General features: G+C 50.7%; 1 protein-coding gene across 2 annotated transcripts; it reads right to left on the bottom strand.

Annotated features, from left to right (window-relative positions):
- Positions 1-675: 675 nt before the first annotated feature.
- KCTD10 (potassium channel tetramerization domain containing 10) lies at positions 676-14042 on the bottom strand. 2 transcript variants are annotated; one of them, XM_074159549.1, is made up of 7 exons: positions 13980-14042; positions 13441-13654; positions 8397-8566; positions 7222-7311; positions 6480-6532; positions 5121-5316; positions 676-4509 (listed from the first exon to the last, which is right to left on the bottom strand). In XM_074159549.1, exons 2-7 carry the CDS (start codon positions 13646-13648, stop codon positions 4291-4293), a joined length of 936 nt encoding a protein of 311 aa, XP_074015650.1. In that variant the 5' UTR covers positions 13649-13654; positions 13980-14042; the 3' UTR covers positions 676-4290. The 2 variants fall into 2 exon arrangements, with proteins under 2 accessions (XP_074015650.1, XP_074015649.1); XM_074159548.1 differs by lacking the exon at positions 13980-14042 and having other exon boundaries at positions 13441-13648.
- Positions 14043-15889: the final 1847 nt, after the last annotated feature.

The following is a 15889-nucleotide window of genomic DNA, read 5'->3' as shown; positions in this document are numbered from 1 at the left end:
GCTGGTGCTGGTGTTTTTGTTGGTGCATCAGCACATGAAGCTGCTCGTGGGGAAATCGCAATGGGCTGCTTTTTTTTGTCTACTCTGATGGGGGTTGGAGATCTTTGCTTTTAGAGTCAGACTGTCCGCGTTCTCCCTGCACGGTGCAGTGGAAGCAAAACCACAGAGAACGACCAAAATGCCTCCTCTTCGTGAGGGATGTGCTGGCCTGGTGCAATCCAGAAGAAAGCAATCTCCTGCTGCTGAAGAACCTTCATTTCCATCCACAGAGCTGAGATGCTGCTCACTCCAGAGTGTGGTAGGCATCACTGTTCCCTGCGGGGGGGTGGGTATCGGGGCAGCTACAAGGGGAGGGGGTGGGAGACACTATCCCTGCCCGTAGTCCTTACTCTGCTGCCTCACGTTGAGGCAAACTCGTGCAGCCCCAGCCCCAGCTTGCCTTGGCTCGGCTGAAATCCAGCCTGGAGATCCCTGACCTTGCTGCCTTTGAGTCCTGGGGTCTGCAGGGTCCCCAGAGCCAGGCGGGTACAGCCTCTGCCACCAGTGGTGCCGGGAGGTAAAACAACCTGGGGAGAGGATGATGTCTGGTATTTCTTCCTGAAAGTTCCTTCCAGCTCCGTGGACCACGAGGACAACGTGCTTCAAACATGTAATAAAGTGACTCACATGTAAATATGAAATATCTTCTAATTTATTGTGTTATATTTAAAAAAAACCAAACAAGTACATATTGCAAACATCAACCATACACTGAAATCCAGCTTAAGCTTTTTTTTGTGCATAAGTATAAAGTGGGAGGGAATGATTGTACAGAACAGATGAATTTGCTGCTCTTGCCCTATGGACCAACTCCGTTAAGACAAAAGGTTCTACCTCCCCTTTGCTCTAAGGTAAGACCGGAGCCGGGAGCCTTCCACCAGGTGGAGCTCGGGGTGGGATCCAAAACCTGCCTTGTGGAAACACAGGAGCGGCTGCTTTGGTCCTACAGCGGCAGTGACAGAGGTGTGGGAGCAAACCCCCTCTCTGGAAGATTTATGCCAGGGGGCTGGTGGTCGCTCTTGCCTCTGCTGTGTGGCTCTAACTGTCTTACAAGCTGCAGCTTTTACTCCAGCTCTTCTGCATTATGCTGATGGACAAAATCACGTCCACAAGATTTTAAGTCAGCTCCGCTCTGCCGTACTGTCGCGATTAGTGGCTGTTGTGGGGTGCGGAGCATGGGAGCAGACAAGGCTGTGCTCCCCGTTCACAGATAATCTCAAGAGCTGCTTGTGCCCCCAAGGGCTGCCCTGGGCCCCATCCTCACCCCATCCCCACCCCGAGGCAAAACCATTTACAATAAAAAGGCTCGAGAGCTGAGAGCATTTGTGCAATGGCATTAACAAAGTCTCTCTCCACAGACAAGGACTCTCCTCTCCAAGGACAAGCAGGCAGTAGGTAAAGGACATGCCAAGGTGACAGCGACACAACTTCACAAGCACAGCACGCAGAGGGTTAAGTCAGGAGTGTGTTAAGGCAGAGTCTGCCCATAAATGCAGTAACAAAACTGAAACTTACTCAAACTCTGGGGGAGTGACTTACTAAACCAATAGCTACAGAAACCGCTGTACAAAGATTAAAAATAATCATCCCCTGGGTTTGGGTTTTTTTTTCTAAGAACTTAGTTTGCAAAACCTAAAAGAGGAAATCCTGAAGCCAGTTAAGAATCTATTTACAGAGAAGTTAATCACATAGATGTGATCTGTCAGGTGCTTAGCACTGGTGTCACCACATGTCACCTCCTGGAGCTGAATCTGCTCTCGCACCACGGGACGTGACTGGATTTTGTCTGGGTGGCTGGAGCCTCCCCAGGGAGCGCCAGCCCAGTGAGGATGAAGATGGCCTGTCCCTCCTGCCTCCCAGGAGACAGCCAGCGCGCTGAATTGAATGAATGCAGCGAGCGGGGTTTGCTGCAGGACTACTGGTGTATTCGACAGGAATGGGCCACTGACGGCCAGCAGGAGCACAGCGGGACCACCGAGACAGGGGAGTCAGACTGATTGACTTCACACAGCGCCAGAGTCGAGACCCCTTCAAGGGCAGTCGGTCTGTTACAGCCGCCCAGAAACCCAAAACCAGCCCAGTAACACGCCAGTAAGTGTCAAAGTACACAGCGCCGAAGGAACACAGCAATCCAGAGGACTTTCCTTCCCCGCTCCCCGGCTTATCACACAAGGAAGGTAAGAAGGGAGAGGCACTGGGTCCTTCACAACAACCATCTGCACTATGGACGTCTACACACCCCAGGTGTGCTGCAAACACACGTAAATACAGCTTGAAACAGGTTAAAACAGGTTAGGGTGTAGCTGAAGCTGCCGAACTACAGTATAACTGACAGAGCTGTTTACTGTTGAGCTCTTACTTATAAATCAGTAGCTGAAGAACAAAGAGTAGAGGAGACGGGTACAAGTTACGGACACCAGCTGTCTGGAACTCAGAAAGTCTTTGGTTACTAGAAAGATGACCTCAGCCTAACGCTGGAATCGGTTTAGCTTTACCTGATGATCTGAAATTGTACCACTGAGCAAACCCTTAATGCTTTACTTTAGGTTCCACAGACAAGCTGTTCACGGTTTGGGATGTAACCGCTCTTTGAAACGGAAGCGTTGGAGTAACGCAGCTGGTGATGCTGACAACACCTTTGGTTTTTAATACTTTATCATGCCATTAACAGCCCTGAGGCAGGAGGAGGAATCCTCACAGCAGGAAGTTGGGCAGAGGCAAATACCCACCTCACTGAGGAACACGGAGCCGCTGCTGCTCTGTGTGAGATGTCTGGCCATCAAGGCCAGCGCTGCGTATTCCAGATGAAGGGTCAAAAACTTCTAGAACAGGCCAAAGTTCTCTGGTGTCTGCCAAGGTGCCAGCCTGGTTGTGAGTTTAAGACTTCCTCCATGGGGTTTTCCTCCCTCTCAGGATTTGTTACATTAACCATTACAGCTGTGGCTCTGCCCATTACCCTTTAGCGTTCAGTCCTACTGAATAATACACGATCTTCCACTATAATTATTACTTGACTCCACAACAGGCAACAAGAGACGAGGAGGTAGATAAAATATTCATTTATAATAGAAAAGTACTCTTAGAAAACTAGACTAGAGAGATCTTCTCTACGCAACATTTTAGCTTTGCCCTTTCACACACAGCTGCCATTTCTGAAAAGACTTGGAATATGCTCAGGGTAAAGTCAAACAAGGAATAAGTGCCTCTGGGCTGTTGTCTACTCCTCTTCCTTGTGGTACTCGCATTGCCCTCGCTCAAAGCAAGATGATGCTCCTGTATCAGTTACAGAACTGAACTACGGCTGCCGGCCTCCTACCGACACCAGCCTGGCACGGAGTGTTTGAACCCGGCGACGACCACAAAGCCGAGCTTCCTGACCCGCGAGCTGATGGAAATCAACTCTCCAGCTGAGACCTGGGCTCAGGCGGAAGCTCAAAAGCACTCACTGGTACCAACACCACCCGAAGGAAAAGCAATTGCATACAATTTGCTCCCAATCCTCCTTTTGGAGGAATTTTAACATCTTCCACCCTTGATCCGCACGGATAAAGCAGAGGTGGGTCCCTACAGCTCAGCGCTGGAGGAGTTTCACCGAACCCTTCAGGGCGCAGGTCCTGAGAGCTGCAGGGAGCCACAGCCAGCCAAGCCCAAGCAGCTCCACTGCTCCCTCTGCCCCCCAGCGCTGCAGGAATCGTTACCACGTGTCACTTGTCCTTCTGGGAGTCACCAAGGCACTCCTGAGCTACCAACCTCGTCACCTACAGACCTGGGAGAAAGGGAGCTCTGCAGTAGCTCTGGTGTGTTTAAATCACTGCATTTCTCTTACGCCTGAAGGTCTAGGAGACAGGGTCACCGAGTGCCCGGGGGGAAGGTGTGTGGCTGACTGACCTTTTTTTGTTTTGTGAGTTTTTTTGTTTTGTTTTTAAAGTGCAGGATAATAACTAAAGCCAAAGGAAGCCAGCCCTCTTCCTCTCTAGCCACAAAATAGCAAAGACAAGAGTGCTAAAAATTCAGGGCATTTCTCCAGCTGCTCAGTAAGTCCTTACAGTATCTATCGTATGCCCAGCAACCTTATTTATTCTTGTCCTAGAACTACCGCATTTAAATACCCCGAATAAACTAGTTTGTTACAAAAAGTAATTTACAGACTTTGTTGGACAGAAGTTAAACCGCCTGGTCCTCTGCTGCAGATGATCCATCGGACGAAGGGCAGCACCTTCCGGACAGAGCTGCGCAGTCTGCGGCCGTCGGTCACTGATGCAGGTGGGCCCTGTCATCCGGACGTTTGATGTGAATTCTCCGCACGCGTTCGATGCGCTCTCGCTCCTCGTCTTCCTCTAAGTGATGGGAGCGGCCAGCGGCCCCTCCCGTGGCTTCCAAGAGCGCGTTGTCAGGTCCCCTCCCATCCTGGGACTCATACAGCAGAATGTTCAGTGTCTCCTCGTAAATGCGGGCTTCTGGGAACTCCACCTGCGCCCCCGAGAGAAAAAAGGTCACTCTCACCTACTCCAGCCACTTCAGGCACCAGGTTACCTTATTTCTAATTCTGGTTTAAAATTTCTTAACTGCTCTCTAGCCACAGAAATCCTTCTTGCACAATGGTTTCTGTTCTATTATTTGCTTTCAGCTTTTGAGACCCAGCAACCAGGGTGGGTTTTTTTCAGAACCAGCCTGCCCATGGGGCAGACTCAGATTTCTCCTGGGAAAGAGATGTCCCCACGGACGGGGAAGGCATTGCCATTGCTCAGCAGGACCTGTCTTTACACGGGGATATAACCCAAACTTGGTTCAGTGAGGAAGCTTGTCTAAAGGTATGAGGAAGTTTGTCTAAAGGTAAAGAACTGGACTAAACTTGCATTACGGACTATCACGACTGCCCTGTGTGCAGTGTCACAGCCAAGTCCCCACCCCACCGAACCCACAGCATGAGCTCCCCCGTGCTGCTCCCACTTCGAATGGCATTGATTATTCTATAGCGATACCAAACAATGAAAGGTGTATTTAAGAAGGAACAGAAGTCAGGGTGACAGTCTGACAGCAGCCGGGCCCGTTGCTGGAAGCTTTCAGGGGTTTGCTCGTACCTTGGTCTGTTTTTTCTCAGTAGCATAAACGATGGAAGTGCAGCAGACTTCGGCAATCTTCCGCCCCTGCCCGTAAAAAGACCAGCAGCAGATCTCGTCTCCAATCACGTCTTTTATAAAGAGGACTCTCCCATTAAACCTCAAGGACAGCTTATCGAATAGCTCGATGTTCTTCAGCATGTTGTCGTCAGAGTTGCTGCGAGAGGCGAAGGAAGGCAGCAGTCACAGCAGGGTCATTAAGAGAACACACGGAACAGAAGGGGGTTCAGGCAGTGAGCGTTTACAGCCCCGTACACCAGTTTCTTTTGACTTACTGTGTCTCTACCAAGGTAGTGTTTAGTTGGTACCCAGGGCTGCAGCGGGTAACTCGTATGACTAGTACAAGCAGGAAAACCTGCTGCTGAAGAAGCAGTAATACATCAACAGTACTGGGAATAATACTCTCTAAGGTCATTTCAGCGTGTACCAAATTCTATCACCCAAATGAAACCATTCCTAAGCTCAAGCTCTGCACCAGCTGGATGGAAACAGCATTATGTCACAAAACACATACACACATAAAGAAAGGGGGACAAGGTCCAAGACTTGATTTTACTGCTTATTGAGAACATTGCACCATGGACCTGTTGGAACGGGTCCAGCGGAGGGCCACGAAAATGATCAGAGGGCTGGAGCCCCTCTGCTGTGAAGACAGACTGAGAGAGTTGAGGTTGTTCAGCCTCGAGAAGAGAAGGCTCCAGGGAGACCTTATAATGGCTTTCCAGTCCCTGAAGGGGCCTGTAGGAGAGATGGGGAGGGACTCTTTACCAGGGAGCGTAGCCATAGGACGAGAGGTAATGGTTCTGAATTGAAAGAGGGGAGATTTAGATTAGACACTAGAAAGAAATTCTTTGCTGTGAGGGCGGTGAGACCCTGGAACAGGTTGCCCGGAGAAGCTGTGGCTGCCCCATCCCTGGAGGGGTTCAAGGCCAGGCTGGACGGGGCTTTGAGCAACCTGGTCTGGTGGGAGGTGTCCCTGCCCAGGGCAGGGGGTTGGAACTCCATGATCTTTAAGGTGCCTTCCAACTCCAACCATTCTATGACTCTATGAAAGGCTTCCTGTATTCAACTAATGGCCAAGAGGCTCTGCCAGCTGCACCCAAGTGTAAAAGGAACTCCTCTGCCACAGAAATAGCACACGCTGAGCCTTCCACTGATGACGGCAGGCTCCCTTCTGACTCAAGTCTGAAATTAATTGGGAAAAAATTGAGTGCTTGCCAACACCAATTTCTCAATGGTTCCGAGTGAAGAAAAAGCAAACGCTTATCATGGATTTTAGTCTACGAAAAACTTCAAAGAAGTCTAGCTGAAGTCATTTACCTGGTATAGGAATATTTGTTGTTGCTTCTGTTATACAGCAACTTCACTGCTGGCTGTAAGAAACAAACCACAGATGAGTTACAGGAAGCGCAGTACGAGCTGGAAGCTCAGCTCAGTCCAAGACCCCACAGGAGAGGAGCCCCAGTATGACACGACACCGTCAGGCCCAAGCCCAGTGGGATTTTGTTGTTGCTGCAAAACTGTCACACACGGGCTAGCAATGGGGCTGCAGCCCCTTCTGACCCCTTCTGTGACTAGATCACAATCTATTCTTACCCGCTCTCTGCCTTTTTGCCGAGGTTAATCACTACCACCAGCACCCTCCCCTCTACCTGCCACAGCGAGCAGCCTCCCAGAAACAGGAGTCATTGATTCACTTCAGCTAAAGAAAGCGTCTGTCATTAATAACCAGAGTGGACAAATAAATGGAAGATCTAATATCCCTGAGGATCTGCTCGATCAGCTCGATACCACCTACACCCTCTATTTTAATACCTCATGTGGAGAAATAAACGGCCAGGCCCAGCCTGAGCAACATTTGACTTTTAATTCAGAAGAAATGTTTAGTCTGCTGTAGATTTTCAGTGCTTTGCAGCTCAACAGTTGAAGTGTGTGGATTTTAGGGTACGCCTATTGTTGCAAACTAAAGAATTTTCAAAAGAATACTTGGTCAAGGTCCCACAAGGTGCCCTTGATCAAGGCTGCCCCCTCCCAGCCCCCGGCACAGCCCGGCCTCTCTTACCTTGTTAGAAGTGGCTATAAGTTTTTGCTCTTCTTTGGAAGATGTGATGACCGGTACCTTGCAGAACGGTTCATACGCATCTTTGTTCTGCTGAAACAAGAGTCAAACAGCAGCTGAATGTAAACGGGCCCTAGGGCACACTCATATTAACTGGGAAGGTCCTGCGTATTCTGAGCTGAAGAGATACAAGTTCCGAGTGGAATCTGTCCTACTGAGTGGCTGTTTGTGGTCCATGCTCTGAACCAGGCTGGCACTCCAGTGACAGGGCAGTGTCCCTCTGGGACCACCCGAGAGACTCATTTCTGCTCTCTGTCACTCTGCAAACACAGGGACTCGACATCATGTACCTATTTACATGGCAGGATCTGGAATGTGGCTTCACTCAGACAGTAACGGTGGCTTCAAACCTCACCCGAGCACCTCAGAAGAAAACAAAGAACAAATCGGGACTCCCAGCAGCCTGTGGCTACAAGGAGCTGCTCTGGTCTGGCCAAAGGACCTACCCCATTCTGGTCAATGCTGGAAGTATTAACTTTTGTCTCAGAGCTCATGCTGATGAGGGACAAGAGGTAACAGGCACAAACGTGAACATAGCAAGTTCCATCTAAACATGAGGAGGAACTTCTTTACTTTCAGGGTGGCAGAGCCCTGGAACAAGCTGCCCAGGGATGTGGTGGAGTCTCCTTCTCTGGAGACATTCAAAACCCAGCTGGACACGTTCCTGTGCAACCTGCTCTGGGTGGACCTGCTTTGGCAGGGGGTTGGACTAGATGATCTCCAGAGGTCCCTTCCAACCCCACATCATTCTGTGATTCTGTAGCGGGTCATTTCACCCTGGCAGCAGCAGAGAACACTGCAGAGGAGCCGGGCTGCTGCTCCCTGCAGGCTCCCAGGAGCCGGCAAAGGGAAACTGAGCAACAGTTTATCCCTCCCTGTAACTGGGGAGCGCTAAATGTTGAGAACAACTCAGTACGTTTTTCTGGATGTCACCAGACTGCAGCAGATCAACGACATGAAGTATTTCAATTCCCTCCCAGGCTCACAAAGACACCAAGTGGAGGCCAGCAGAAAATCTTGCTCTGCCCAGATGCTGCTTCCCACCCAGAGCAGCCTCCTCTTTTTGACCCCTCATTGCAGCCAGAGCGATTGGACTCCTCCTCAGCCCTGTGACCTACCTGCAAGGCTGCCTGGCACTCATCCACCAGCCCCTGGACCAGGTAGTACTTTGCTTCAGCCAACAACTCTTCTATCTCCCTGCGGCTCTCCGGGAGTGGCACCGCCCCATCCCGCAGGTAGTTCAGTATTGTCCCAAAATGTTTTCCACAGCGGTCGATGAGGATCCAGCCTGGGGACAGAAGGAGAGCACAGTACAGGAAAAGGGGAGGTAAACCTGGCAAAAGGCCTTGACGCTGGTCTGGGACTGCTGTACCAAGCAGGTTCCCGCCAAGGGAGACTAACTCCAGTTCCTTGCTCGAGCTGGCAAGCGGAGCAGGAGAAAGCACAGGGAATTTATCGTCTCCCTCTGCGTTTCAAGTGCAGAGTACGTGGGAGTGAGGCGGGAAGCTCACTTGTTTCTCTGAGTTACCCAGTTATTGACAAACGATTAACTGAAAAAGAGGAATGAATAGTTCTCATTCTCAAACGACCCAGCTCTGTTCTCCCTCTGCTCCCGAAGCCCTGACATATTATTTTCTTGCCTTCTATCTTAGGGCCCTGTTACACGTACGCGTGGCTGTTTCTTACAGACAGCTCAGTAGAGCCAAACAGACTTGACCGCCTAAAGATTGCTGCACCTGAACACAACACGGGGACCCACCACGATCCACCATCTCCAGTCAATGTGCGAAAAGGTCGGGATGAGAAACGCAGCACAGACTTTGGCAGTGTCATAGCCACGACAGGTCGAGGGGTAATGGTTTTAAACTGAAAGAGGGGAGATTTAGATTAGATCTCAGGAAGAAATTCTTTGCTGTGAGGGTGGTGAGACACTGGCCCAGGTTGCCCAGAGAAGCTGTGGCTGTCCCATCCCTGGAGGGGTTCAAGGCCAGGTTGGACGGGGCTTGGAGCAACCTGATCTGGTGGGAGGTGTCCCTGCCCAGGGCAGGGGGTTGGAACTGAATGATCTTTAAGGTCCCTTCCAACCCAAACCATTCTATGATTCTATTCTATGAAACACTGTTTCACCTTCTACATTCCCAAAGTGCATTGATTTGGTAGAACAAAGTCTTAAACTGCTGAAAGACAAGACGTGACAGCACGTGTAAGCAGAATGTGAAGTACGGCCCCTGCCCTGGAGCTCCATGGTGTCAGTCCACCATGGACCGACAACGGTGTGAAGAAAAGAAAACAGAGCTACAACCGAAACGCTCGCCCGTCAGCTGGCAATCACAGGATTCCCTCCTTCACCTCTTGTTCCCAGTCCATTGCCTGAATCCGGCCGGACCCTGAGAAACATTAGGCAACGTGGAGGCTTGAGTTTCCATAAATGAACAGATGGCCACTCTTACAGGCTGCAGCTCAGGAATGCAGCGAGGAAACGCTTGTGGGGAAGGAGTCATATTTTGGACAAATAAGGAAAGTAGGTTAAAGCAGACCCTGTATGTTCTGCATGAATGGAATTACTAGTAAAGTCTGAACATTTGGTTCAATTTGGAAAGCGAACACAGCCCTTTCATGCTGTTCTGTGGAAAACCCAGACACTCTCCAGCAGTTTACTGCAGGCTTTCCATCTCCCTCGTTACCCTGTTGTCTACATAAAACACAATGTGTGCTCCCAAATGTAATTTTACCGACTGTAATAACAAACGAGAAAGCTGGAGGCAGGAGAACTAGAGACAGAGAAATCAAAGAACAAAAGACTGATCGAGGCTAATGAATACAGTATATACCTAAGCAACCAGAACAGAAAAGAGCCCATTTGTCAGTGCGCAGGTATGTACAGCAAGAGCTCCCGTCTTAAAGAGAAGAGGGAGCACAAGACATGGTGGTAAACAAGGACACCCATATTCCACAAAGGACAGAGTTTACTGGAGTACACCGAGGTGGAGGGAGGTAAAGGGCAGGCCGAGAGCAGAATTATGATCCCCAAACTTCTTTGTTAGCCTCTCCGCCGCGATTCCCTCTGTAGGCTGTAAAAATCTGTTTAACTTTCTGTTTACAGATGGTGAAACCCAAGCCGAATTGCTCATTTTCATGTGGAGGGGGGTGGGGGAGCTGAGAAAATATTTGGAGCAGCATTGCAAAATACAAGTGACTGCTAAAACAGCTTTCAAAAAACCGTCTGTTTTACCCAAACAGCCAAGCGAGATGACTCACAGGAAAACGACCCTGCTGCCACTCAGTCACGGCTGTGCAGAGCCCAAGAAGTGGGTTTCAGCTATAGCCTTTCAAAGCCATTTTTTAATTGCAGTGTCCCGTGATCCATTTACTGAGGTAGCAATACATAATCCATGAACTGCACGCACACACATCAGACTTTCAGGAAATTAATCTTTTGTTTTACAAGCAGTCTCAGGGACAGCATCCAAACACTCAAACGAAGCCAAGCTACGTTTTCTGACCAAGCCTTGACAGATGAAATAGTAGCCTGACACCGCAGACTGCCTGATGCCCAACAGTCTTACGAGCAGCTGAACAAAAAACGGGCATCTCAATCAACTGGTTAAAAGAGGTGGGGAGCGAGGGAAAAAAAAAAAAAACAAACCATAAATCACACTGCAGAAAAGAAAATTGGAAACAGATGGATGCACCTGGAAAACTCACATCCTTCTATCTGCTCATTACCATCAAAATCAAATTTTCAAAATATGCCGATTTGCTACAGTTCATGAACAATTTCTAAGCCCAAAATAATCATCTGCCACCCACCGCCAGAGAACTCCAGCCTTTTCTCCCCCTGCCCGACCAGCAGCGCCGTGCAATTGTTAAGCTTTGGGAAGGAGCTGGGGAGATGGTGCCGGGGTCAGAAGAATGCACCGAAACAAAGAGGATGGACCCCCGTGTGTGACACATTCCACGGACTGTTTAAAAACTTGACTCCTTCCAGTTTCTCCCCAAGTCTGGCTTCTTTTCCGAAGAAACACATTGTTTTGTGCCAGATTTTGGGTGTGACCAATTAGCAGCATTTTGAAGAATTTCAGATAAAAAGAGTTTCCTTTAACAGCTCTAATGCCATTGTCCCAGTTTCCAGCATCAGGCCAGGCGAGGGGAGATAAAGCAAGAGCTACTGCAAAGGGAGTGTCTCGGTTACAACATACAGGAAGTATCAAATTCCTATTAAAACACAAACTGGCTAAATGGAACAATCCCACACAGACACTGTGGGATTCACAGCAAAATAAACTTGTGATTTTATGTCTCAAGCATGATATTTTAGCAGATTAAACTCTGGTTACCTTCATATTAACAATAATATTGTCAGCTGCTGCTCTTCAGCAAAAAGAACCTGGTCTTAGACGGACTCTGAGCCCTGGGAACGCGACGTACCAGCCCCGCTGCGGTACCTGCCCAGGACGCCCGGAGGAAGCGCCGAGACCACGCCAGGGGGGGCTTCCAAAATTAATGTGGAATTTCCGATTCATTTCCAAACCGATGGACTTGAGAAGCATCGATTTATTAAATTTTATAAAACACAGAGCAGCTTTTGGGAGGGACGGGAGGATGGTTTTGGAGCTGTCTGAAGTTTAGAAGGGGAGAGGGTCTCCAATGAACTGGTTCACAACCAGAACACCCTTCCAGTCTTCCCAGAAAGGGTGCTGATTCCCATTTGATGGGTTGTTTTTTTTCCTGTTTGACCCATAGGCTGGCTTTTTTATGCAACCTGCACAGACCCATGAGAGGGAGCTCAGCACCCCTTTGATCGGGAGCCCACAAACCACAGCACCAATGTTACTGATTTACAGTAGCTGGAACTCACAAAAGGCAGGGTGTAACACCCGGAACAACACAGCTTTTTTCCCCCAGCTTGAATAGAAGGACTTCTAGCTAAAACAGGAATATTCAGATAATTAGGTTGTATTTTTTACAATTTTTTTCTCCAAATCCACTTCCTCCTATCTTAAAAAAGCTTATCACAAGAGCCCTACTCAATCCCTCGCTTGTTCCACATGACCTCTAAATACAGAGTATTCTAAAGCACTCAAAACCAAGTCCAACTCATCTAACCATGTACTACATTTTCTATGCTTTCAGCAAGTTCAAACAACAATTTCAAATAATTAACTAGTCACAATAAAGGTATTTTGAACCTTTAGGCTCAGCAATTGTTGTGGTTTGGGCAGTAGCTATTGTTAAAGACGAGGTCTCTAAGTCTATAAACATAGTTATGGGCAAAACGTCAGCACCTAAATAGAAAGTTGTGCTTCCAGTTAAACTTCGTGGCACTCCCACAACGTGAGAACACTCATAAAACCACGCTACCAGCTGCAGTTATCACAAACACATTTTAGATGGAATATTAATTTAAACAGAAATGTTTTCAAGAATCTCAGTAGAAGATAAAAGCAATGCATCTGGTAAGAAAGGGAAGTATTTGAGTGCTGCTCCTTTAGAAGAACTGCAGTTTGACATCTTGCACGTTTCTTCTTCCCAGAGACTTCTAACACAACATTTGCTAGCTCTCTCCTTTTATTGTTAGTAATGTCACAGCAAATTTTCTCAAAAATTTACAGCTGGTTCTGTGTTAGTGAAGCTAACAATCAGTACTTTCACAAGAAAACAGTTTCAATTAAAAAATTGGCTTTTAGCTCATAACTCCCCCCCTCCCAATCTTCAGAGCAAATTTTAGACTTGGATTCGAGGTGAGGGAACTGCCTTCTGAGCTTCAAAGTAAACACGCAAGTTCTGACTCATAGTTTCTTAGTCACTATCCCCACCATTTTCCATAGGCTTTAGCATTAGTATTTCAAAAGAAACAGATAGTCTGTGCTATCTGGGCCTGAGAGCAGCCTCGGGGACTCGTTACTGTCCCTTCTGTTGTTTAGGCAACTATTCAAGTCCTACGTATCTTTTGTTCCACATCTTTTCTCACTTGTATAAGCTACAAGTTTTACCACTAATAAGATGCAGAAATATCTGGGCCTATGATCAGATGTTCCTCTCTGCTCTCTAATACTTTTATTCCAACTCCAATTTTCTCCAATTTTTCTGACTTTTTTTTTTTTTTTTTTCCACCGAAGAGGAAGGACGCCGGCGCGAGGGACGCGGGGAGCAGCCCCTTACCTTCGCTGTCCGTGAGGACCTCCATTCGGCCACTGAACATGGCCTTGAGCATGGTGTCCTGCTTGGTCAGGGTCTGCATGGTGGTGTAATAGAGGGCACCGCCAACGTTCAGCTTGACATACTTGGAGCTGGGACTCGTCCCTTTGAAGGAGGTAGTGCGAGTGGCAGCCGCTGGCACCGCTGAGCTCACCACACTTTCTCCCGACATCTCTTCCTGCAGGCAAGGAGCTGTGGGTTAGACTTGCAGTTCCACTGCGTGACACCCAATTCCGTGTTACCGTCGGTTATTTGACCCAAAAGCAGTCATAGACGGGCTGGGCACTATCGGCCTCGGCTCCTCTCTGCCTCTTTGCAAAGTTCTCAAATGTTTTAGACGTTTGTCTTTTTTTCTGACAGTGACATAAACCAGCCAAAGAATGTAAATCGACTCAGCCAGTGAAGAACGCTGTGGAAGCTGAGCGTTTCACACCGCAAAAGCCAGTACTTTCCCACAAAACTGCGTTCGTTTCTTTCAAAACTTGTAAAGCTTAAGCTCTTACATCACGAATAAACCGGTATGTAACTGGGCAATTCCCAATACACAAAGCTTGAACAGATGATTCCTGGGTTAAAATGCAGACTATCCACGGATTTTCTTGAAGCTTTTTTTCCCCTTAAGGCATACGCGCCGCCACAGGGAGCACACACAACCTTCCCGCTCTCTTCCCTGCCCTCCCACGTTTCTCAGCACACCAGAACCCCTCATCCAACATCCCCCACTACCTCTGCCCGCAGCCCCCCAACAAAGCGGGCTCCGGCCAGCTAACGAGGTCACACGCTGTAACAGCAACACGTTAGCTTAGCACCACAAATGCTCTGAGAGCCGCTAACGATAAACCCTTAATCAAGCCGCGTCCCTGCAGTTAACTGTTTTCCCTCCCAATGGGACGGGGCGGGATGATTAACACCCCGCCACCTCAGAGGGACCCAGGTCCTACGCCTTCCAGAGCGCAGTGGCTGATTGAATGATTTTTGCTCAGCTGTCACAAAAAGCAGAACTACCAGACGGCAAATCCAAGCGGTAGTTCAGAAACGCAGCTGCACGTCCTGACTGCGTTTCACAAAGCGAGGCAGCAGAACGGGCAGAGATGGCCAGAAGGGACCATTCCCTCTCCCACGGAGCCTGCCCTGGGCTCTCTGGAGTGCAAAGGCAACACCCTCAGCCCCTCGCTCAGGTTCCCTCCCGCAGCTGAAGGCCCCAGGAACCGCGCCAGGGCTCCCAGCGCAGGACCCTGTGCTGCAGCAGCACCCATGCCAGCACGCTGACACCCACATGGGGTGCACCCCGGGCCTGCCCTCCCCAAACCACACCAGCCTCTGGCCAAGGGCTGGCCTGGGAGGACCAGACCCTCCCCACACACCTGAAAACCAGCCCGTGGGCACCCCAACTCCTGGGAGCCAGACTCCTCTACCTGCTCCCCACTCTCTAGCCACCCCAACCTCGGGGGTTGGACCCTCCTCTCTACTCTGCAGCCTCCCCCTTCTTCCCAGTACATTCCAACCCCACAACCACCCCCATCCTGCAAGGATCCCCCCAGCCCACAACCCCTCTCCCCCCCACACACTTCCCAGCACCCCACAACCTCCCCCCCCTTGGGGACTGAAACCACCCAAACCCCGAGCTATCCGTGCACCCCACCCTGGGAGCCGGATCCCCAAATCCCGCCTCACCCCAACCCCCCTCAGGCCAGCGCCCCCCCCACCGGGGAAGGCCCCCCACCCGCGCCCACCCGCGCCCTCCCACTGCAGCTGACCGCCCCCCTCACACTCCCCGGCCACCCCCAGACCCCTACCCCCGCGGTCCCGAGCCCCTCCCCGGCCCCGCTTGCCCCCCAGCCCCCTCACCATGAACAGCGCCGCGCAGCCCCACGGACCGAGCGAGCGGGCAGCGCCGGGGCGGGGGGAACTTCCGCCCCCCTGGCGTCACTTCCGCCACGGCCCGGGTGCGCCACCAAACCTTTCCGGTCTCCCGTTCGCCCTCCCGGGGTCCAGCCGCGCTCCCGCCCCGCGGACCCGGCTCGGCTCGGCTCGGTCCGGTCCGTCCGGACCCTTCCGGCGGCAGCGAGACCCGGAGCCGACTACCCTCTCCGGTGCCGAGCCGGGCGGAGACAGCGGCGGGCGAGCGGAACGGCGGTGGCGGCAGTGCGGGTTGCCGGCCGGAGCGGGGACAACGGGGCTACGAGGTGGGGGCTGCCGGGCAACGGGACTGCGGGCCTCAGCCTCGGCGGCGAGGGAGCTGCTCCGGGGTCGCTCGGCCTGGCTCTGCTTCCGTAGGTGGCGGGGGCGAGGCTTGGGCCCGGGGGGGCGGCCGTCGGGGCAGGCGCCTTAGGCCTTGGAGGGGGGGAGTTTGTGGGGCAGGCATCTAGGGCCCGGGAGGGGCTGTGGGGCAGGCATCTAGGGCCCGGGAGGG

This window comes from Numenius arquata, chromosome 16 (genome assembly GCF_964106895.1).
Source record: "Numenius arquata chromosome 16, bNumArq3.hap1.1, whole genome shotgun sequence".
Taxonomy (NCBI): Eukaryota; Metazoa; Chordata; class Aves; order Charadriiformes; family Scolopacidae; genus Numenius; species Numenius arquata.
This window is presented reverse-complemented; position numbering and strand designations above follow the sequence as displayed.